The sequence below is a fragment of the Aegilops tauschii genome, chromosome 3 (genome assembly GCF_002575655.3).
Source record: "Aegilops tauschii subsp. strangulata cultivar AL8/78 chromosome 3, Aet v6.0, whole genome shotgun sequence".
NCBI lineage: Eukaryota > Viridiplantae > Streptophyta > Magnoliopsida > Poales > Poaceae > Aegilops > Aegilops tauschii.
In genome coordinates, this window is record NC_053037.3 from 600979451 (window position 1) to 601005340 (window position 25890).

A 25890-nucleotide genomic window follows, 5' to 3' on the forward strand; every position below is an offset into this window, starting at 1 on the left:
CTCCGGCCCTGACGCCGCGGCTCCTCCTCTCTTCTCCGAGAACTCTCGTGGTGTTTAGGGGATTAGGGGTTGTTTGGATGACGCCCGCACATGCCCTGCCAATCCATGGCGCGCCAATATTTTGGCGATGAAATCCGCCGCCGCTGTTTCCCCCACGCGCGGGCGTGAAAACTGAACTGCCGACCGAAATTTTGGCAGACAACCAATTTTTTGGCCTTGATCCAAACGGCAGCCCAAGCCAGTGGTCAACGCCAAAATTTTGGTAAGGCGCCGCTGGGCTATCGTCCAAACAGCCCCTTAGTGCGCGAGGCGGCTAGAGTGAGTGCGGTGGACCGTTTGATGCAGTGAAGTGTTCGCCGATCCACAACCACAATCTGCTGGCCTATTGGATCATGCAACTTGCCCTCCCGCGATCCATACCGATTCGGCCCAGTTCTCTCCCGAGCCCACCAATACGCCTCTCCTCTGTTTCCTCTCGTTGCTAGGTTCCATCAGGGAAGAAATCGCGCCGCCGTCTCCCCCGCGACCGATCCAGTCCGCCGCCGCCGGCCCCGCTCCCTCCGCGACCGAGCTCTAGTCCTCCGCCTCCGGCCCCGCTCCTGCTGTCGCCGGCCTCCGGACGCCGCCCCTGCTCTCGCCGGCCGCCGGACGACGCCCTGCTTCCGCTCCGTCCACCTCGACCTCCTCACCAGCCAGCACCTCAACCGAGCTCGGTGAGCGCCTCACCTCCTCTCTGTCTCGCCGACCTCCTCACGGACCAACATTTTGTTGCCACTGATTGATAGTCCTGTGTGTATGCTGCCCCTGATTGATATTGGTACTGCTTGATCTGGCTAGTCTTGTGTATATGCTGCTACTGATTCAAATGGGCAGTGGGCATTTTATTGCTATTGCTATGATTCAAGTGCCTGATATGGCCCTCATTTTCCTGCTAGACCTCGTTGTGTTGATATGTGCATCTAATAGATGTGGAAGGGGAATGGCAAGTCCGTACCAAGATGGGAGAGTGGCAAATGCGAGTGCAAAATAGACCGATAAACTTCTGTTGCAGCAGAAATATGGTGATGTTTTCACTTTGTTCAAGGGTCTTGCTCCTAGTGTGAGGCTTGGATGGCTTAAGAGGACATGAAAACTCAACAATAAGTAGAATCTATGATGTTTAAAATCCTTTGAACCAAACTATTTGCTATGTGTCGTGTGAACCTCATATGTGTTATGAACTTGTACCATTGAGAACTAAGTTTATGTGCTATGTATCGTGTCAACTATTTATGTACTTGTACTATCATTTTGTTAACATCCTGTGTGCTATGAACTCGTGCTATCTTGTTGTTAACATCTTGTCTGCTATCTTGTTTTTGTGCCAGATGGATATTTCAAATAAAGAACAAGAACAAGAGGAATTTGAATCGGTCATGGTAGCATTAGCTTTGGATGTGATGTTGTCAGAGGAGAGACCGACGTATGCACGAAGAAAATTACACCTTTCGCCAGGTCCTGAAGAAAAAGAGACCGCTGATTTGACAAAATTACACCTTGTGTCAGGCCTCCAAGAAAAACAGATCGTCGGATCAAAGAGACATGAGATACATGACATGGTGGCCATGGTCATTGCAGATGGAGCCATACCTGGTACTGATGAGCATTTCTATGCTTCACAACTTTTGTTGGAGCAGAAATATCGTGATGTTTTCTCTTCATTCAAGGGTTTTGCTCCTAGTGTGAGGCTTGGATGGATTAAGAGGACATGGGAACTGAACAATAGTTAGAATCTAAGATGTTTTAAATCATTTAAACCAAACTATTTGCTATGTATCGTGTTAACCTCCTATGTGCTATGAACTTGTACCATTGTGAACTAAGTTTATTTGGTATGTGTTGTATGAGCCATTTATGTACTTGTACTATCATGGTGTTAGCATCTTGTGTGCTATGAACTTGTACTATTTTCTTGTAACATTGTGTTTGCTATCTTGTTTTTTGTAGTAGATGAATGTCTCAAGACAGTACAAAGAGGAATTTGAATTTGCCAAGGTAAAATTTTCTTTGGGTGTGGCGTCGTAGGAGAGACTGTCGTATGCACCAAGAAAATTGAAAATGAGCATGAGCAGCTGCCCTTGGAATCGGTTGTGAGCAAGCATACCAAACTCCCATGTAATAAGCCAACTCGAGGCGGTTACTTGTCCTATACGAGGCATCAAAAGTCGTCAGCAGCCCAAAGGGCGGGAAACAGAGACCCTTGGTCCCGGTTGGTGGCACCAACCGGGACTAAAGGGGGGCATTGGTCCAGGTTGATGCCACGAACCGGGACCAAAGGTGGGTATTGGTCCCGGTTGGTGCCACCAACCGGGACGAAAGGGGGTGCTGCTGCCGCGGCCAAAAGTTTAGTCCCACCTCCCTTGTTGAGAGGGGCTCGGAGTGGTTTATAACCCCCACGTCCGCTGCCCTCTCGAGCTCCTATCAAATGCAGGCTTACGGGCCTAAACACATTGTATCTGCCTGTGGGCCTAATGGGCCTTGTGCGGGCCTGAATCCTGGCCCATTGGTGGGTTTCTAGTTGTATTCAGGCCATGGTGGCCTAGTAGGTGGCATTTTTATTTTTTTCCACTTTTTTTGTTTTGTTTTTTTGCATAATTTATTTTATTTTGTTTTTTGCTTTATTTTTTTAATTCTTTTTGCTTTTAGATCAAAAAAATATAAAGTTTCTGTTAGTGCCAATAGTTTTCAAATTTGAATATTTTAAATTTGAATTATTTGAAATTTGTGTGAATCACTAGTTTGTGATTAACTTTACTATAAAAATAGATTTTGGAGTGATTCTTTTTCCTGCTATTTAATATTACTGTGTTTTATCATTATATTGAAAAAAAAAATTGTTATTTTAGTTTATAACAAAAAATCTTTATCATAATTCTTTTTGCTATTAAAGTTTCTAATAAAAAAAGTTCTTTATGAAAAATTCCTTGTGCTTTTAATGTTTTGAACAAAAAATACTTTGATAATTTTAGTTGCATAAATTTTAGTTTATTATTTTTGCTATTAGAGTTTCATAAAAGTTTTCTAGTTCATTCTTTGAGCTAAATGACCCTGAAATTGAAAAGCACTTCAGATGAACTCTAAAGAGGTTGAAAATTGGCATGTTATCATCATTTCACCCACATAGCATGTGCTGTTGAGAGGGTTACGGGAAAAACTGGATGCACTTCGTGTACAAAACAGACAATCTCTTTTGAAGTATCAGGGTTTGGGACGAAAAACTCGTCTGTTACAAAGGGATTTCTTTTTTTTTGAACTTATTTGAACTCCAGACTTTTTGTGTGTTCAAAATGCACCATTCAAAACCACATCATCAATTTTCAACCCTTTCTGACTTCATTTGTTATTTTTCATGCATTTTACTGATTTTGTGAGCTATCTGACCCTGAAAATTAAAAGCACTACAAAATGAACTCTTAAAAGGTTGAAAGTTGGCATGGTATCATCATTTCACCCACATAGCATGTGCTAAAAAGTTGAGAGGGTTACGGCAAAAACTGGATGCACTTCGTGTATAAAACGGACAATCTCTTTCGAAGTATCAGGGTTTCATACGGAAACTCGTGTGTTACAAAGGGATTTCATTATTTTGAACTTATTTGAAGTCCATACTTAATGCACCATTCAAAGCCACATCATCAATTTTCAACCCTTTCTGACTTCATTTGTTATTTTTCATGCATTTACTGATTTTTTTGAGCTATATGACCCAGAAAATGAAATGCACTACAAATGAACTCCGAAAAGGTTTAAAGTTGACATGGTATCATCATTTCACCCACATAGCATGTGCAAAAACCGGATGCACTTCGTGTACAAAACGGACAATCTCTTTCGAAGTATCAGGGTTTCATACGGAAACTCGTGTGTTACATGGATATTCTAGATCAAAGGCATCATCATAATAGTCGTGGAGAGAAAGTCTTCACTTTTTCTTCGCTTGTGTTCTTTGCTTATTGCGCCGTAACCATGGAAACTCTTCATCGTTTAACAAGGTGCTTGTGTCAGCCTTGACTTTGAAGGGAGGAATTTCATGAAACTTTTCATAATCTTCGGACATGTCTGTCTTGCCCTCCACTCCCACGATGTTTCTTTTTCCTAAAAGAACTATGTGGCGCTTTGGCTCATCGTATGATGTGTTTGCTTCCTTATCTTTTCTTTTTCTTGGTGTGGTAGACATGTCCTTCACATATAAAACCCGCGCCACATCATTGGCTAGGACGAATGGTTCTTCTGTGTACCCAAGATTGTTTAGATCCACTATTGTCATTCCGTACTGTGGGTCTACCTATACCCCGCCTCCTAACAGATTGACCCACTTGCACTTAAACAAAGGGACCTTAAAATCATGTCTGTAGTCAAGTTCCCATATGTCCACTATGTAACCATAATATGTGTCCTTTCCCCTCTTGGTTGCTGCATCAAAGCGGACACCGCTGTTTTGGTTGGTGCTCTTTTGATCTTGGGCGATCGTGTAAAATGTATTCCCATTTATCTCATATCCTTTGTAAGTCAATACAGTCGAAGATGGTCCCCTGGACAACGAGTACAACTCATAAAAAACAGTGTTGTCACATCTGAGACGTGTTCCCAACCAACTGCCGAAAGTCCTGATGTGTTCACATGTAATCCAATCGTCACACTGCTCCGGGTGTTTGGAGCGCAGATTGTTCTTGTGTTCATCGACATACGGGGTCACCAAGGTAGAGTTCTATAGAAGTATGAGTGTGCTTGAGACCAAGAATGCCCGTCCCTGCATATTATTGAGTCCCCTCCTAGCGTCACTTTTCCAGTCAGTCTCCCCTCATACCGCGATTTAGGGAGACCAATCTTTTTAAGGCCAGGAATGAAGTCAACACAAAACCCAATGACATCCTCTGTTTGATGGCCTATGGAGATGCTTCCTTCTGGCCTAGAGCGGTTACGGACATATTTCTTTAGGACTCCCATGAACCTCTCAAAGAGGAACATATTGTGTAGAAATACGGGCCCTAGAATGACAATCTCGTCGACTAGATGAACTAGGACGTGCGTCATGATATTGAAGAAGGATGGTGGGAACACCAGCTCGAAACTGACAAGACATTGCGCCACATTACTCCTTAGCCTTGGTATGATTTCTGGATCGATCACCTTCTGAGAGATTGCATTGAGGAATGCACATAGCTTCACAATGACTAATCGGACGTTTTCTGGTAGAAGCCCCCTCAATGCAACTGGAAGCAGTTGTGTCATAATCACGTGGCAGTCATGAGACTTTAGGTTCTGGAACTTTTTCTCTGGCATATTTATTATTCCCTTTATATTCGACGAGAAGCCAGTCGGGACCTTCATACTGAGCAGGCATTCAAAGAAGATTTCTTTCTCTTCTTTCGTAAGAGCGTAGCTGGCAGGACCTTCATACTGCTTCGGAGGCATGTCGTCTTTTTCGTGCAAACGTTGCAGGTCCTCCCGTGCCTCAGGTGTATCTTTTGTCTTCCCATACACGCCCAAGAAGCCTAGCAGGTTCACGCAAAGGTTCTTCGTCACGTGCATCACGTCGATTGAAGAGCGGACCTCTAGGTCTTTCCAGTAGGGTAGGTCCCAAAATATAGATTACTTCTTCCACATGGGTGCGTGTCCCTCAGCGTCATTCGGAACAACTAGTCCGCCGGGACCCTTTCCAAAGATTACGTGTAAATCATTGACCATAGCAAGTACGTGATCACCGGTACTCATGGCGGGCTTCTTCTGATGATCTGCCTCGCCTTTGAAATGCTTGCCTTTCTTTCGACATTGATGGTTGGTCGGAAGAAATTGGCGATGGCCCAGGTACACATTCTTCCTGCATTTGTCCAGGTATATACTTTCAGTGTCAGCTAAACAGTGCGTGCATGCATGGTATCCCTTGTTTATCTGTCCTGAAAGGTTACTGAGAGCAGGCTAATCATTGATGGTTACAAACAGCTGTAGAAGTTCTTCAACTAATTGCCTTAGGTACACATCAATGTCGTTGCCAGGTTGCTTAGGGCCTTGGATAAGAACTGGCATCATAATGAACTTCCGTTTCATGCACATCCAAGGAGGAATGTTATACATACATAGAGTAACGGGCCAGGTGCTGTGATTGCTGCTCTGCTCCCTAAAGGATTAATGCCATCCGCGCTTAAACCAAACCATACGTTCCTTGGGTCACCTGCAAACTCAGCCCAGTACTTTCTCTCGATTTTTCTCCACTGCGACCTGATACGTCCATTTTACATCATGCTTTTATATCGATATTTATTGCATTATGGGCTGTTATTACATGTTATTCCACAATACTTATGCCTATTCTCTCTTGTTTTACAAGGTTTACATGAAGAGGGAGAATGTCGGCAGCTGGAATTCTGGGCTGGAAAAGGAGCAAATATTAGAGACCTATTCTGCACAGCTCCAAAAGTCTTGAAACTTCACGGAAGTCATTTTTGGAATTAATAAAAAATACTGAGCGGAGAAAATACCAGAGGGGGCCCACACCCTGGCCACGAGGGTGGGGGGCGCGCCCTACCCCCCTGGGCGCGCCCCCTGCCTCATGGGCCCCCTGGCAGGCCTCCGGTGCCCATCTTCTGCTATATGAAGTCTTTCGTCCGAGAAAAAATCATAAGAAAGTTTTTGGGAAGAAACTCCGCCGCCACGAGGCGGAACCTTAGCGGAACCAATCTAGGGCTCCGGCAGAGCTGTTCTGCCGGGGAAACTTCCCTCTGGGAGGGGGAAATCATCGCATCGTCATCACTAACGATCCTCACATCGGGAGGGGGTAAATCTCCATCAACATCTTCACCAGCACCATCTCCTCTAAAACCCTAGTTCATCTCTTGTATCCAATCTTTGTCCCAAAGCCTCAGATTGGTACCTGGGGTTGCTAGTAGTGTTGATTACTCCTTGTAGTTGATGCTAGTTGGTTTATTTGGTGGAAGATCATATGTTCAGATCCATTATGCATCTTAATACCCCTCTTATTATGAACATGAATATGATTTGTGAGTAGTTACGTTTGTTCCTGAGGACATGGGAGAAGTCTTGCTATTAGTAGTCATGTGAATTTGGTATACGTTCGATATTTTGATGAGATGTATGTTGTCTTTCCTCTAGTGGTGTTATGTGAACGTCGACTATATGACACTTCACCATTGTTTGGGCCTAGAGGAAGGCATTGGGAAGTAATAAGTAGATGATGGGTTGTTAGAGTGACAGAAGCTTAAACCCTAGTTTATGAGTTGCTTCGTAAGGGGCTGATTTGGATCCATATGTTTCATGCTATGGTTAGGTTTACCTTAATACTTCTTTTGTAGTTGCGGATGCTTGCAATAGGGGTTAATCATAAGTGGGATGCTTATCCAAGAAAGTACAACAGCCAAGCACCGGTCCACCCACATACCAAATTATCAAAGTAACGAACGCGAATCATATGAGCGTGATGAAAACTAGCTTGACGATAATTCCCATGTGTCCTCAAGAGCGCTTTTCTCTATATAAGAGTTTGTCCAGGCTTGTCCTTTGCTACAAAAAGGATTGGGCCATCTTTCTGCACCTTATTTACTTTCATTACTTGTTACTTGTTGCCAATTACCTTATCACAAAACTATCTGTTACCGATAATTTCAGTGCTTGCAGAGAATACCTTGCTGAAAACCGCTTATCATTTCCTTCTGCTCCTCGTTGGGTTCGACACTCTTACTTATCGAAAGGACTATGATAGATCCCCTATAATTGTGGGTCATCACGACCTGTCAGCGGGTGCTCTCAACTTCCCGTCTTTCTTACGGTCCTCTCTGTTCCCTCGCATCAACTTGGCATGCTCTTCGTTTCTGAACAGATGTTTCAACCGTGGTATTATAGGAGCATACCACATCACCTTGGCAGGAACCCTCTTCCCGGGGGGCTCGTCGTCAACATCACCAGGGTCATCTTGTCTGATCTTATACCGCAATGCACCGCATACCAGGCATGCGTTCAAATCCTCGTACGCACCGCGGTGGAGGATGCAGTCATTAGGGCATGCATGTACCTTCTGCACCTGCAATCCTAGAGGGCATACGACCTTCTTTGCTGCGTACATACTGTCGGGCAATTCGTTATCCTTTGGAAGCTTCTTCTTCAATATTTTCAGTAGCTTCTCAAATCCTTTGTCAGGCACAATATTCTCTGCCTTCCACTGCAGCAATTCCAGTACGGTACCGAGCTTTGTGTTGCCATCTTCACAACTGGGGTACAACCATTTTTTGTGATCCTCTAACATGCGATCGAACTTCAGCTTCTCCTTTTGACTTTCACACTGTCTCCTTGCATCAACAATGACACGACGGAGATCATCATCGGGCACATCGTCTGGTTCGTCTTGATCTTCAGCAGCTTCCCCCGTTGCAGCATCGCCGTATTCAGGGGGCACATAGTTGTCATCGTCCTCTTCTTCTTCGCTGTCTTCCATCATAACCCCTATTTCTCCGTGCTTGGTCCAAACATTATAGTGTGGCATGAAACCCTCATAAAGCAGGTGGGTGTGAAGGATTTTCCGGTCAGAGTAAGACTTCGTATTCCCACATATAGGGCATGGACAGCACATAAAACCATTCTGCTTGTTTGCCTCAGCCACTTCGAGAAAATTATGCTCGCGCTTGACGTACTCGGAGGTGTGTCTGTCACCGTACATCCATTGCCGGTTCATCTACGTGCATTATATATAATTAAGTGTGTCAAAAACCATTACAGAACATCATGGATAGATAAGTGACCAAATTAATAGAAGTTCATCATCACATTAAACCAAAGTACATACATAGTTCTCATTGAACAACATATAGCTCTTCAGAGCATCTAATTAAACCATACATTGAAACTATGTAAAACATTTCAATGCAACAACAAATGCGATCATAATCGCAACCAAGGTAACAATTGATCCAACGGCATAATGATACCAAGCCTCGATATGAATGGCATATTTTCTAATCTTTCCAATCTTCAAGCGCATTGCATCCATCTTGATCTTATGATCATCGACGACATCCACAACATGCAACTCCAATATCATCTTCTCCTCCTCAATTTTTTTATTTTTTCCTTCAAGTAATTGTTTTCTTCTTCAACTAAATTTAACCTCTAGACAATAGGGTCGGTTGGAATTTCCGGTTCACATACCTCCTAGATAAATAAAATCTATGTCACGTTGGTCGGCATAATTGTCATAAACAATAAATGAACCAAATAGTTATAAATATACCACATCCGAATCATAGATAGGACGAGGGCCGACGGGGGCGGATACCAAAACCATCGCACTATGTAATAACAAGCAATAATAAAAGTAAGAAAATTAGACAAGTATCTATCTAATAATACAAATAAGAATTTTTCTTTCAGAAAGAAGATAAAACAAGAGGCTCACCACGGTGGTGCCGGCAATGAGATCGGCGCGGGCGATCGACGGTGGTGAAGACGGGGACGGGATGTGACGAACCGCTAAACCTAGACAAATCTCGAGGAAAATGGAGCTTGGAGGTCAAGCTCCGAGAGGAGACAGCTTAACTAGTGTGGCTCGGGCATTTCATCGAACACCTCATGTGCATAGGAGGTGAGCTAGAGCACCACAAAGCTCTCCCCTCGCCGGCCAGAAAAACAAAGCAGTGGAGTGCTCTGCTCGCGGACGAGGGGTATATATAGCCACCTCATTGGTCCCGGTTCGTGGCTGGAACCGGGACAGAAAGGGGACCTTTAGTCCCGGTTCCAGCCACGAACCGGGACCAATGGATGTGGGCCAGGAGCGAGGACCATTGCTCCCGGTTCGTGTCTGGAACCAGGACAAATGGGTCCAGACGAACCGGGACCAATGCCCCACGAGGCCCGGCCGGCCCCCTGCCCTGTTTTCTACTAGTGCCACTGAAAAAGCGCATATGCCTTCAGGGGAACAACACAGGGGTAAAGATATGGACAAATTTACAACGGGAACAGCCTCATCTCCGTGCTCCTACCTAGCAATAACTTCTTTTTTGCACAAAAGGATCAACAAGAACTGAGAACAATGTATCTGAATGTGATGTAGCAACTAATTATACTTGCAATTGCAAATGAAACTGAGAAAGAAAAATTAACCACCTCAAGTCCAGATCAAAGATCCATGTCAATCAAATTCATACATAGAATTGATCTGTGTTCAGATACAAAAATGTATGCAGAGTAATTTACTGTGTAGTAATCCAGGAAACTGAAGGTAGAAATTGAAGTGATCTAATTCTCTGAACCCAAAAAAAAAAGCATCTGCAAGGCCACGGCTGCTACTGGCTTGAATTGGCTCCAATCATCGTGAAGCGGATTGGTATAGTATCCACTTCTTCCTGCTCCTACCTTGGCGACTTGAGAAACAACACTGCCGTAAAGATCTGGACAAATATACGATGGGAGCAGCCCCATCTTCCTGCTTCTACCATGGCGAGTTGGCTACATAGGCGCTAGTTTGATTGGGATCCAACAGAAACGTCCATGCTTGGGATAGGTCTGGATCACTCACGCCGCCAAACTACGCCAGACGCCCTCGCCCTTCCTGGCGCCAGTTACTCCATCTGGAAATCAGGGCCTCCACCCAAGCTAAACGATGTTCAGATCTGGGCACATAGATATGAAGGTTGAAGGAGGAGGCTGATGGTGGCACCCATGGTTGGCCGGGAGGTCGGGTCGACGCCATGCCGTGTGGCTTGGGCCAACATAGTCCAGGCTCGCGCCGATCATGGGGTTCTCGGAGGGTGGCATCGCGCAGGTCTCGGAGGGCCAGAGAAGGTTGGGCCGATGGCGACGCAATATGGGAATTGTAGAACAAATAAAGATGGAAGCAGAAGAACTGGGAAGACTACGCTGAGATTTATTGGTGGAAGGGAGATGGAAGGAACCGTCGCACGAAGAAGCAATCAGTGCGACGGGAATTAACACATTCAGAGAAAGGGAAGCAATTCGTGCGACAGGAATTAACACAATCAGACGATTCGTTCCATTGAAAATAATTTTTGCTAAGGTGGCAGATTTGCTTAGGTGGGACTCTGCATGTTGATTGCTGATGTGGACAGTGCGCATGGTAAGAGAATATGGAGCAGTGGGGAGCAACTTCTTGAAAATGGTAGATGTGGATGCACACTGGCACATGATAAACACGCACTTATTTCTAGAATAAAGAATAATAAGTTTTTCAGTTGCCGTAACACCTTCATCATGCCTTGCGATCTTGCGTGTGAGGCTGGTAATTAGACACACTAGTCATCAACCCGTAGTTGCACGAGCTAGTGTATTTAATGCATATTTAGAATGGATACTATCTATACCTACTAAGAAAGCAAGGTGCGTTTCACCGATTTTTTCATCCATTCACCTTTATTTTTTAAAGATTTTTTACTATCCGATGTGGTAGTAATTTTTTGTGCCTTACCATCGCAAGAAATATCGCAGGCTGGAGTTCGTATGTAACAAGTCCGTCCTGGGCTAGGCAGCCTCGCGGATGGGCTTTCCTAGAGCCCAGGAAAAATCTGGGCCAATAGCCATGCGAGTGGGCTTTCTTCTGCAGCGCAAAAAATTCGTACCACTCTAGGAATCGAACCCATGACATCCCATGTAATCTAGCTACAACAACCAGCTGCGCTAAGAACGTTAGATGTTCAATTGTCCCATCCCACTTTTGTAAACCAATCCCCACCGATTAATATACCAACCACCTCAGAAATCAACGAACAGATGCTGAAAACGAGTAGCCTCCTCATATTTGGGGCAATCTAATTATTAAGCGGATGGGCACTAATTAAAGAAGGAGTACGATGAAATTCATCCAAAGTGGTGTACGATAAGACTGGTCTGGGCTTATGGGCCACATCAGATTGAACCAAGCATCTCTCTTGTCGTACAGAATCGGATGAAAAAAGATCGTGTGTAAGGCAATTCCGTTAAAGAAGGATTGCATATAATGAAAGTAAGTAAAGGAAGGATCTGTGGGCTCGATACACAAAAAATGCATGTGGGCGACGAGGAGCATCATGACATGTGGAGCGCATGGAGCTTGCCGGTGACAAACCGCTGGAGAAGCACGACGGCGTGCATGCATGTGTTTGTGCACGTGCCACCACCACCGAAGCCACTGGGCTGTGCATGTTCACGTATATGCATGTGTTCGTGCAGGCGCCACCACCACTGAAGCCACTGGGCTGTGCGCGTTTACGTACATGCACATGAACTGAAACCTATTCGATGGCACACTCAGAACTGTACAAGTTCATGTATTTATATGCACAGTACATGAAGGGATATATATATATTATTGTGATCGGGGATTGCAGGTTACAGAATTTTATACATGTAATCGAGCATCAATGCTTAGGCCAACTCTCCTTTATCTATTCTATTCAAGAATATTATTTGCAACGTGGAGAATTTCGCATTTAATGAAGAAAGACACGTGAAAAGGCACAAACCATCTTGATCCCGAAAATCCTAAACCATTTAGAATGAGGTGGACAAAGACGAGCAGGAGGATAAGAAGTTCAGGAAGATAAGAGAAGCACCAAAATTTAATGCAATACGAACATCCGAAACCTCTCGTTCAAAATTTATATTGAGGGAACATGTCGTTCAATCTAGCAAAATCCCACGACCCACATAAGTATACGCCCTGGTTTTTGACCGACTCCACGCCAGTTTTGGTCAACTAGGGATGTATCACCAACCCAATATTTTTATTGGATAGGATCGACCAGTCGATGTGTATTTCATGGTTATGTTCTTTTCTTGATCTGATAGCTTGATTGTTGCAGAACAAAGCTCGATTGACCAAGAAGAGCTCTTTCAAGCTGTAGCACCTGCTCATTTCGTCTGATGGTCTCAAATTCTCCTCTTCTCTTTTGTTTTGGTGGAAGTTGTACTATTTGTTTTATTATGATTTTTTCCCATCGAAATGAAGTATTATGTTTTGGGTGGGGTGATTGACTGTCTTTTTTAGGATTAAAAGTAAAGATTTATAGGAATTCTAGGATTAATTGCAAATATATATATATATATATATATATATATATATATATATATATATATATATATATATATATATATATAGATATTTCTAGGATCAACTACAAAAATATTACGTAATAGTATATTAATTTTCTTAGGGGGAAGTAAGACAATATACGTCTCTCGTTTATGCTTTTAGGGAAACGGTTTACCAAAGCACAATGAGCTTTTAGAATATGGTAATTTGCGACGTTGGTATTGGTCATCTCAATTGTTGGGTAGTACACCCCGTTACAATTGAAAGCGTCCAACTAAATCTTCTTTCCTTTGTATCATCCTCAATTATTCTAACTTCTAAGAAATATAAGTATTTTTGTGGCAGCATTGAATGTTAGAGCATTCAGGCCCATTAATGACAGGTGTCTCATGTAGTGGTGGAGCTCATCGCATTGGGATTTACCATGTTCTGACAAGTTATGATTGGGTTGACACCACGAAGAGGGTGAAAAAGAAGGACAAGAGGTAATACGGATGGGGCGTTGTTTAAAGAAGAGGGCGTGGATTTTTTTTTTGTTCTCCCGTTGCAACGCACGGGCATTTTTGCTAGTATAAAATACATTTATTGTTGTCATCGAAGTAGTTCATCCCTTGATTGTCTATGAGTAAGATTCTAAATTGCCAAAAAAAACTGCGGATTTCATGTTCATATTTCAGTTATGTACATAACTTAGTGCATCAAATTTGCACATGCTTTGCTTAACGTTTTACCTACCATTTGAATGTTTAATAAAAATCAGTTTCATTAATAATCATATTGACATTATTAATAATGGTCAAACATGCATGTTCAGGACAATGCCAGTTTCTAAAACATCATTAGTACTCCCTCCGTTCCTAAATATAAGTATTTTTAGAGATTCCAATAAGTGGCTACATACGGAGCAAAATGAGTGAATCTACATTCTAAAATACATCTATATACATCGGCATGTAGTTCCTTATTGCAATCTCTAAAAAGACTTATATTTAGGAACGGAGGAAGTATTTCAATTGTTGCTTATGCATTTACAAACTTGTTCAACGGGTTATATGTCAAATTACTACAATAAAACATGTAGGATGGCAATGTTTAATTTAGTTAGTAATAAATAAATATTCAGATTTATGTAATGTTCTTTTTCAACTGATGCTCCATATACTTTTCATCAAACATCTTTGTAAGAGGTAATCCTTCGTAAGTATAGAACAACCTAATTGTGTTACCTTAAAAGAATTTTTATATTCTCGCGAGAAAGTTAGTGTATGTCTATGGAGTTCTATTTTATCTTGGAGATCTAGATACACGCAAACTATCATGTTGCCCAGTAAGAAAGATAATGTAATAATAAGGGTTCTGTATTTTCAAACAATGCAAACAAAAGCAGTCAAACAGTGAAACTAAAATGTTAGCATATCAAATAAAAGCACTAATCATCTAAGCATATCACATGATATTGCTTCCACGACAATTTCCACATAGAAAAAAGTTTAGAAAAGTTCAAAAATAAGGAAAAAGAACACAACAAATAAAAGGTCAAACTTGGTTATATAACCTACACGGCAACAATAATCAAGGGTATAGTGTCGATTCTCGCACAACTTAATCCTACAAAACTTAAACATAGTTATAAATATAACAAATGGGAAAATGAATCCCTAACTCACTAATCTGCAATGGATGTTGTTAACAACATTGAGAGACTGTTTGGTTTTAGTAATATGCAGTACATCATCATTGATTTATAAGAACATCTGATGGTCATAGCCCTGCCCAAATTAAATCTGCTCCAATTGACCAAGTATAATCCAAATGATTAACTTGTGAAATCTATGCATCCGCGTTAATATACACAGCGGAAAATCATAGAATCGAAATAACTAAATCAGAAAGTCGTCGGCGCGTATTAAGATCTGACAAAAAACAATAATGAGACTGTCTATAAGAAGACCACCATACGACAAATTAATTACCAGTAAGCATGGGCTTATATATGTATATTGCAGCCATTTATTATTTTGCTTTCTTGTCTATACACGTCAAGGTTGAAGCCCTTGTGCAGATTGGTTCTGGTACGTACTTCCCTGTTGCACCTGCAATGTATTGTCCATGTCAGTTATTAGGCGAAGAGTAGCGTGCATGTAGTTGGTGTCATGGATCACTTTTCAGTTAGATATACCATGCCTTGCGCCTTCGACCTGTTTTTAGTAGTGTTGGTAAGAGTTCTTGACTTGCACTGCCATTGCGTGTCTCGGCCCATATAAAAATTTAATAAAAACACATTACATATCCAGTAATAATGAACTAAGAAATTATTAGAAATCCACTTCGTTCCTGGAATAGCAGTGCAGATGAATCATTGGTAAACCATAAAAACGTAATCTTATGTGTCAAAATCTGTATGTAATCTATTTTATGTTGGATGCCCTCCAAACTGGCAGGTAAGTGTTTTCCTATCTTTCACGATGAATTACAATGCACGAAGATTTCAAAAAGAAAAAAAAAACATTACATGTGCCACATTAGAAACAATTCTAAATGATTAAAGAAGAAACTTATGTACGTACTAATAGTCTAAATTATGTACTCATATACGTGAAGATTGCATGAGAAGAATCAGACCATTCCGGCTAGTTTCGCACGAACTGAGACAAAACTGCGTGAGATATCAGATGTATAGCTGCCATCACATGATCATATTTGGAGCAACTGGATGTAGCAGCAGCCCCGCTGCATACAATACCTCATAGGTATGTGTTGATCTGTCATATGTGTTTTGTCATGCGCCTTGATCCTCAGTGTGTCTTTGGTCGTACATTTTTTTCATGCACCAGCTTAGCAAATGCCGGAGTGCAGGAGTTCATAGTTTATTCTTTCTTCTGCGAGAAACGAACCTGATATGCCACCACAATAATGTTGAGGAACGACATAAATGAACTTATCTTAAATTGGAAAAGGAAAAATGCCGTGTCCACTATCAAGTACCCAAAGCAAACAAAGGGACAAAGCTATTTTTGCGGAATAGAAATTGAACCAAAATTCCAATGTTGCATCCTTGAGTTCCAACCATTGTAGACTAAGTTCACAATTAGAATGATGTTAAAAGAGAAATTAAATTTACCAACATGGTCGAATAACCCTCAAAGCAGCACCTCCTTTAAGATCAAAATTAGATTGAATCAGCATCTCCTTTAAGATTAAAATTAGATTGAGTTAAAAGCCCACGAAGCAGCATCTGTTTTATAAGAAATCCAAAAATATTAGTCACACATATTAACATTGTCCGTTGCTTTGACCTAAAACGTATTTTCCGCCGTGCTCGAGTGGACATCCAATGTAAAACTCACTTCAAAGGGAGCAGCAGATGAACCTTGCAGAATTGGAAGGATTGCCGATCAATGGCCTCCTTGCCAGTAAGCTCCGGCGATAACGGGCGAGCGTGGACGACGGTGCATTGGTATGTCGTCCTCGATGACGTGCGGCACCTCCTCCATGGTGGTTGGGCTGCGGTGCATCCGTTAATAATAATTTTGGGACAACAGTGCGGAGCGATTGACTGGCGCAGTCTGGCTTGCATCCGGCAAGAAATCCCGAGGATGGCTGCTCGATTGAGTTGCTGCAGCGTGAGTATCGTGTGGATCGGCGGAGAACCATGGGTAAAGGGCGAGAGATATTGGGAGTTCCGTTTTCATACCTAACTAAAATCAAGCTAGGCACGGTAGGATCTATTTTCGTTTTTGGCGTACAGCAGTAACTATTTGCCTACATCAGCCTACGTGACCAGACTGGACTTGTTCCCTTTTTTTAAACTATACGTGACCAGATTGGATTTGTTCCCTTTTTTTAAACTACTGGACTTGGTCCGTGGTTACGTGCAAGTTTTATGGATTGGTAATCCGGGTCAATACAACGGCTCGTTAGTATATAATAATAGCAAATAGATTTATTTATTAATTTCTAGAATTGATCTACTAAAAAAATCTCGGATAGATCTACACCGTAGTAACTTGGTCCCACCAGATTAACGGCTCATAATTACTGATTAACATGCTAATTTCTAGAGTCTCTAATTAGTATAGGTATGTGTAATAGGCGTGAATCATCCCAAGAAATTCTGTTGCACCAATGACAGACTATATTTAACTATGTGGCATGCTAAAAAATATATCATGTGTTACTCGCGTAAACTTTCTCATTCTAGTAAAACAGTTAGGTATAGTATCCTCAGATACTTGATATTCTTGACACTTCATATACCCTTCAAACTAAGCATACTTTTGAAGGAAAATAAACATAGCTCAGTTTTATTGATCATCAAGTAATAGTAAGAAAAAAAGTTGGAAACTAAAGAACACACCTTTTTTAAGTTAGTTGTCAAACCAAAAAATAATAATTTGGAATTTAAAAATTGACAGAAATTAATACATTTGGAATTTGAAGGGTCCCACAAAGCTTTTGTTTAAACTAATAGCAATTAATCTTAATAATGGCTTTGCATAATATGCATTTGACCGGTGTAACCACATATTAGAATATGTATATAAAACTAAAAATTGGATTATAGACAGTGTGGATGTACCCCATCCATTGATTATCTCAGGTGACAAATTTACTGCTATGTTTACACGTACTGACTGCATGGCACTATTCTGTGCTATTATTGAACAAACAGGCCTGGAGGATAAGTCTGATGCTTCGTGTTACATGTACTGACTGCATGGTACTATTGCTCTGTACTTCTCCTTTTGTATAATAGTTCCCAGACTCTTGGTTCCTTTGTTAAACAGGAAGCAATAAGAGATTTAGGTCTTCCCAGCAGTCCATAACACGAGTCCAGACTGAAATCATGATAACAGGTGATAGTAGGCCTTGTACAACTACAGTTGTCATAGGCGTGCACTTTCCAGAGAACAGTTCCAATCAGAGAAATTCAGTTAATTGTAATATTTTAGTACATATATAAGCACACTTGCAAAAACGGAATATTAATTTGCTTATCTGACATAAAATACAACAGCACACCTCATCAAGGATCGATCCTGACAATGTTGTGTATTGACCATGGCCACGACATAACCCAAGTACTAACAGCTTGTCTGTCCCATCACACATATATCCTGACCTATATTAGAAGGGAAATACAGAAATTAAGAATATATGTGAAAGACATGGATTAGTAGCACGTACGGGTCCAGTGTTAACTATGGGTAGTTTTGACCCTTTGTAGACAGGCGGCCAATTCTTACCACGTGCCTCCGTGCGTGGATTGGGTGAATTTTTGTGTCAGCCTGTATGACATGAGGGAGATGTTTAGATTAGACTTGCGAGTGAAATCAGGAATACCACTTTTGAGTTCCATGGAAATTCAGAACACGGCACTCCCGTATTCTAATGGATTAAGTAATCATCTTGACATATCGTATCAGCACCTCGCCGCAGGCGAAACTAAATACAACAACACACGTCATGAAGGATTGATCCTGACAATGTTTTGTATTCACCTTGGCAAAGACATAACTCAATACTACAGCTTGTGTGTCCCATCGCATATATCTTGACCTATATTAGAAGGGATATAAATATATTAAGTAGTTATTTGAATGATACATGGATTAGTAGCACATATGGGTGCAATGTTAATTATGGGTAGTTTTGACCCTTTGTACGCCGCCTGGCCGCAGGCATTGATTCTTAAGTTCTTACTACGTGCCTCCATTTGTTGGTTGGGTGGATTTTTCTGTCAACCTGCATAACATGAAGGAGAAGTTTTAATTAGACCTGCAAGTGAAATCATGAAGACCACTTCTGAGTTCCAATGAAATCCGGAACACAGCTACACCTGAATTGTAATAGAAAGTAATCATCTCGACATGTCGCCCCTGCACCTCCCCAGAGGCGTTTATTCTTACTACGTGCCTCCATTTGTGGATTGGGTGGGTTGTTGTGTGAACCTGCATGACATGAGGGAGAAGTTTTGATTAGACCTGCAAGTGAAATCATGAAGAGCACCTTTGAGTTCCAACAAAATACAGAACACAGCTACTCCTGGATTCTCATGGAAGAAGTAATCATCTCGACATTTGCACCTGCTCCGCATTCACTGCTCATCTGCTAGAAAATCCACACAACAAAATCAATGATTTGAACTCTGCTCGCAAAGAAACACCACCACGATCCATCCCAATGACTTGAAGTGGCTGATCCAAGGAAAAAGAAACCTTCCGATCCTGGTACAAAGTACATCATTGCCTCAAGATTGATCCATGCCTATTCGTTCTTAATTGTATGGCCGTCCAAAGGAGAGTCCAGTTACTTGCAACAGAATAAGAGCATGTCTAGTAGAACCCTCAAACCCTCAAACCCTCGCTAGCGTTTTAAGGGTCCAAAAATGGTCTTTTTGTGCACTTTTACGGGTTGAAAAACAGGGGCAAAGATTAGAACCCTCAAACCCAACCCTTACAACGGAATATTCCCCATGAATGACGTTGTCGTTGCGGGCATACCGTCGAGCACCTCGTGCACGACGGGCGAAGGGCAGCGCGGGGGGCGGAGGGCGGGGCGGAGGGAGGAGGACAGGCCGAGGAAGGAGGAGAGGCCGGGGGAGGGAGGCGGAGAGGTCAGGGGGCGGGAGGCGGAGGCGGAGGCGGCGGGCGGGAGCCGGAGGCGGCGGGCGGGCGCGCGGGAGTAGAAGCCGGCGGGGCGGCGGGCGGCGCGGGCGGAGGGACGGATGGCGACGGCCGGGGGCGGGGCGAGCGCGGCGGCGGCCGGGAGGAGGTGGAGGAGAGGCCGAGGAAGGAGGAGAGGCCGGGGGAGGGAGGCGGAGAGGTCGGGGGGCGGGAGGCGGAGGCGGAGGCGGCGGGCGGGAGCCGGAGGCGGCGGGGCGGGCCGCGCTCGCCCCGCCCCCGGCCGTCGCCATCCGTCCCTCCGCCCGCCGCCCCGCCGGCTTCTACTCCCGCGCGCCCGCCCGCCGCCTCCACCTCCGCCTCCCGCCCCCCGACCTCTCCGCCTCCCTCCCCCGGCCTCTCCTCCTTCCTCGGCCTCTCCTCCTCCCTCCGCCCCGCCCTCCGCCCCCGCGCTGCCCTTCGCCCGTCGTGCACGAGGTGCTCGACGGTATGCCCGCAACGACAACGTCATTCATGGGGAATATTCCGTTATAAGGGTTGGGTTTGAGGGTTCTAATCTTTGCCCCTGTTTTTCAACCCGTAAAAGTGCACAAAAAGACCATTTTTGGACCCTTAAAACGCTAGCGAGGGTTTGAGGGTTTGAGGGTTTGAGGGTTCTACTAGACATGCTCTAAGACTGGGGACAAAATCCTACATACTGCTCCAGAGGCGGCAAACGGGGACAACTGAATCAAACAGCTCGCATCAGCCGAGAGAGAACGAAGACCTGAACGTACATTGAAGGAGCGGGCTCATGGCTTCGATGGGAAGACAGGCCGTGAGAAGATAGGACTACTGAACAAATATATTATAAAAAAACCAACCTGATCCAGATGTGGAAAACAACACACCAGATTCATGCCGTACTTGCTTGATCCACCACAATGACTTGAAGTCGCTGACCCAAGGCAAAAGAAACCTTCCAACTCCTGGTACAAATTACATCCATGCCCTGATCGTTCTTGATGTCATATGGCCGGCCAAAGGAGAATCTAGTTACTGGCTGTGGAATAAGAATAAGGACTAAACCCTAGGTACTGCTCCAGAGGAGGCAAACGGGAACAACAAAATCAAACCCCATGCATCAGCCGAGAGAGAATGAAGGCCTGAACGTACATTGAAGGAGCTGGCTCATGGCTTCAACAGCGAGAAGATGTACTGGAGTTTTAGATAGATTGAGATTCCTTCTATTTTCAAACGTGAAAAGAGATTGAGTTAGAATTTTTTTCCTACTTTTATTTTTAACTACCAAGAGAGAATTGTGGGCTGGTGGGATACATTGAGAGAGAAAGTTAGAATCGTATCTCTTTTGTTTTGTTATTTTGGCTTCTCTTTCCCAACTGTACGTGAAAGCATTGCCGTATGTGAGAACATTGTGGGTCTTCTAATTTTTCTTTTTCTTTTGTTTTTTCCCAGCGTTCCAAACTGAGAGGACTACATGGATTAATCTAAACCGTAATAATTCGGTCCCACTAGATCAGCGGCCGTAATTTTCCCAGCGTTCCAAACTGAGAGGACTACATGGATTAATCTAAACCGAAATAACTCCGTCCCACCAGATCAGCGGCCGTAATTTTCTAATTAACGTGGTAATTTCTAGGGAGTCAGAAATTAGTATAGGTAGGTAGGTATAGGTATAGGTATAGGTATAGGTATAGATAGATAGATAGATGGATAGATAGATAGATAGATAGATGTTGTCTTGTGCCTCTGTACACAAATACAGGATTAGATCCATCAAGCGTAAGCAGCTAAGCCTTCCGTGGGGTACCAACATGGCAAACCTTTGGTTATAATGTAGTTTGGCAGGCAACTATAGAATGGATGGAGATATGAGCCGGACTCACACTGCAATTAATACGACCGAGCTTGCAAGCGTTCCACAGGAACTGGAAAAGGAACATGGATCGAATTGAGTTGCGGGACCAACGAATGCAAACCAAAACTAAAGGCAGTGTCACACCATGTCATGGGGTAACACGAGCCGGTGGTCCCTGGCCCAGTTTTGGATCAGGTCAAGGATCAACATGGGCACCCTTTCCCGGGGCCGATCTCTGATAAGACCTTGGAATCGCCCCCATGGCTAAGATCACTACTGCAGGAATGCCTAGCAGTGATGGGTGAGAAAAGGCCAGTAGTGGCGGGCCAGACTCGCAGGGCCGCCCGCCACTGACCTCACTAGTGGAAAAAAGCAAAACTATGACGTGGAAAAAGTGCCTTGCTGGCCTAGAGACCCAACCCCACCAATATGACGCCGGTGAAAACAATTTAGTGGTGGCGTTGGCAGACACGTCAGCAGTATTTTAGTACTGATGGCGTGCCACCTGGCTAACACCAGCAATATATTGTGTTAGCTATGACGTTTATTTTGAGGCAACGCCAGCAATTTTTATTTTTCAGTAATAAAAAAAGTACCCAGCTATTAGTATACGTGCAGCCATTTAAACTTCTAGTGGTAACTTCAAATCCACAAATATATACCCTGCTATGAATATATTTTTCAATAACTAGCTTGCTACCTACAAGCAAAAGTTATCCGGTAGCTAGCTACAAGCAAAAGTTATCATCATCTCACACAACTTGTTATCCGCTAACTAGCTACGACGAAGAATGATCCTCATCTCACGCAACTTGTTCCTGTTGCTCTGTCCCTCCTTTCTGAAATAGATTTTGCCGGTCTTCAGTTCCTCCCTCTCGGCCTTCAGGAGCCGTATCTCCTTCTTCATAGACTCGATCTCGGTGACTAGTAGCTCCTTCTGGTCAATGAGCTTCAATTTCTTATCGCAGAGATCAGAGTTCTCGTCGATCATCTGTTCCTTCTCTTTCTTCAGGGAGTCATTCAACTCCTTAAGTTCCTTCATTGTACTCTCCTTTGACGTGGCAAGCTCATGGCTGAGCATGTCCACGTCAGGTACCGGTAGCTGCTGCTGGATCGGTTCTGGAGATGGATCTCGTACATACGCCTGGCAAGTCGAATATTTGAAATCATCAATAATGAATGGTTAGATGATATATGTATATATGCATGTGTTTGCAATGCTCATGGATGGTTTTGTAATCTTACCTGGTTGGTGCTCGTTTCGCCTTTGTCAACTTCATAGGCCGTGAAGTTCAACGAGGTCTGGTAGTGGTTGTTCCAGCTAGTCATGGCTGGCACTTCAAAATAATAATAAGTATAGATTATTATGACAAGAACCAAACACACATGTCAAAGTATACAATGCAAATCTGTCCATAACAGCAACATGGAAATATACAATAAGCAAGACCAAGACATGCTACAGTAACATAAAGTGCATATGCATGGCATGTGGATGGAGTATGCTAGATGCACATCAATTCATCCAAAGGTTGAAGTTCATTAGCATCATGGAGTATGCTACATTAGCAAACTATTATATTAACATGGCATATTTAGAGCAAGTTTAAGTGATGCTACAATACTTTTACATGAAAACAAAAGGCATGGCATGAATGTACTCGTAATTCATAACAAAACATCTTTACTGATTAGTGGGAAACATCATGGAAACACGGCAAGTTTTAATTCTGCCAGTTTCACACTTGGCAGATTTCATCAAGGGTAAAACATCATTACTTAATATGCAAAGGGTTGACTTTAGGTCTGTCGAGTCTTCCTTCCTAAACTCTTATCTCACGTATATGGTGGGCACTCCCTCTCTGATATTGCGACCGTCGGTGATGGTCGCTACTCCTCCTTTCCCTGGTGCATTACAAATATCTAGCACAAGGAAAAGAACAAGAAGCGACCCGCACGACAACAGTCGGGATTCTTCCTCTCTCATATATATTATATATATGGTGGGCACTCTCCCTCACTGAAAGATACAAAAGAGCCGAAACAGACCTAAAGTCAACCCATTCCATATATCGAGCAGGGACATAGAAAAAATACCCTATGTTTTGCCGAAATATCATTGAATTTCCGTTCTGGCAAATCACAAGCACTCGATATGTCCTACATTGTAGCACAAGTCATGCTAAAATTCATGAAAAAATTTGGCAGGACCTTTGCTAAAGATAGGACATATCGAGCGCCTGAAATTTGCCGGAACGGAAACGAATCAACGTTTCGGCAAAACATAGGCCACTCGGAGGTACATTGCAAACAAGAACACCAAGACATCCTCTATATTCAGAATGCATTATCATCAACATCAATGACATGGCGATTAGCACTAGCATTTTCATCATCGACATTTACAACATATTATCATCTATATCAACAACATGGGGATTTGGCTATTCTCGCCTAGAGATCTTAAGGGGTTGGCGATGGGGACAACTGCGGGGATGAGGCAGGGGCAAATACTTGATTTCTGCATAAACAAAATATAAACAAAATATATTCTATCAACATGTATCTGAGTAGTCTTTAATCACTTATGTTTTGAAGCATAACTAAATTTGCCAATATAGGTCTCTCTCTCTCTAAACTAGTTATATTAAGCACTTACTAAATAAACTAGTTTTATTAACTACTTACTAATTCTACTCTATTCAACACCGAGGAGTAGAGAAGGAGGAGGTGGACTTTTAGCTCACCGACTCGGGTGTAGAGGAAGTAGAGGTAACTAGGATGATAATCACTCCAAGGAGACACGACTCTACAAAGCCTGCATATTCCACTGAGTGAAAATTTTAGATCATCAAATCTCATATAGTATTCTTTGATGACAAAGTGATAATGACATAAAGATAATTAAATTTCCCAATACATTTCTATATTGAAAAACAAAATTACAAAAAATTTCTATACCTAAATTTTCTTACTAAAATTTTTTATTACTAAATTTGATACCTAAAAATGTCTCATGTAGCATTCCAATAGATTTTTATAATTGAAAATTTTCTATACCTAAAAAATTATATTACTAAAATTTTCTATTACGAAAACTTTTTTATATTCAAAAAACCTATTCACTAGTCCCCTATCCTATTCAAAATACCTACATACTACCTATATTTTCTATTTTCTTCTATTCAAAATACCTACATGGGAAGGCGAACTGGCCGCGGTCACCACGCTCTTGGCCGCGTGTCCAGGCCAAGATCGCGACGACGTGCGGCAGCTGCGTCATGCTCGGGCCCCGCGTTCCGGGCTGTCTTCAAGTTTGTCCTACATGCTTCTTCGGTTCGGAGGGCGATGGCTCATTATGCCGCGTTCATCTGGACTGCGCGCGCCACCTCGCGAGTTAAGTTCTTCAGCTGGCTCCTGGTCCAACGTCGTATCCACACGCGCGACGTGCTGGCCAAAAAGCATATTGTTGCAGAGGTGGATGCTGGATGCCCCATCTACTCGACAACGTTGGAGACCGTGGACCACCTGATCTTCGCCTGCCCCTTTGATGCCTGCTTTTGGCAGGAAGTGGGAGTTCCAACTGCCGGCGCTGCGGTGGACGACCTGACATTCCTCGCTTCGGCTGGCGCGGTGGTCGGCTCGGCGGCGGAATTTGTCATGCTCTGCTGCTGGCAGCTCTGGAAACATCGGAATGTTGTGGTCTTCCAGGGACAGAGGCTCTCCATTTCTCGGGTGCTCGGATGCTACCGTGAGGATGCAGTCCTATGGCGTTGCCGATTGCCAAAAAACAGCCGCTCAAATGTGGACTCTTGGCTGACGGCTCTCTCCCCCTAGGTTGACGGGACGATGGCTCCCTGGCAACATGCCTCCCCCCTTCCCTCCATGTACCCTCTTGTAGCGTCCCTATGGCGCTTGTAATCATCTGGGCACTCACCCCTCGGGTTAATATATTCAGGTGGGGGAACTCCCTGTGAAAATTCAAAAAAAAAAAGTTTATGTTTATGGCATTGGTGCTATTGTAAATTACTTTGGGATAATTTATTCCCAGAATTCAACTATTACTTCTCTAACTAGATTTGTTATGACCATGTCCCATTAGTCACATCCGTCACCACGACTAACCCCCTTCCCGTGCTTTTCCGCTTTGAAAATTGGCCGCCATTCACTTGTTCTGCGGCCCAGCAATCCAACAGCCTCTGACTTGGCCCATCATACCCCCCCCCCCCCCCCCCCCCCCCCCCCCCGCCCCCCTCCTCCCGCGCAAAAAACAGCAGTGAGAATAACTTCACAATGGTTATGTCCAATTAGAGGAAATTAGGTTCCTTTCAAAAAATGTA

General features: G+C 43.2%; 1 protein-coding gene and 1 long non-coding RNA gene across 2 annotated transcripts; both read left to right on the top strand.

Moving 5' to 3' along the window:
• Positions 1–437: 437 nt before the first annotated feature.
• LOC109737205 (uncharacterized) lies at positions 438–1957 on the top strand. The gene is made up of 2 exons (XR_002226528.4): positions 438–713; positions 1368–1957. It is a non-coding gene; the product is annotated as an uncharacterized lncRNA (long non-coding RNA).
• A 22941-nt stretch (positions 1958–24898) lies between these two features.
• Positions 24899–25387, top strand: LOC141020791 (uncharacterized). The gene has a single exon (XM_073495734.1). It carries the CDS (start codon positions 24899–24901, stop codon positions 25385–25387), a length of 489 nt encoding a protein of 162 aa, XP_073351835.1.
• Positions 25388–25890: the final 503 nt, after the last annotated feature.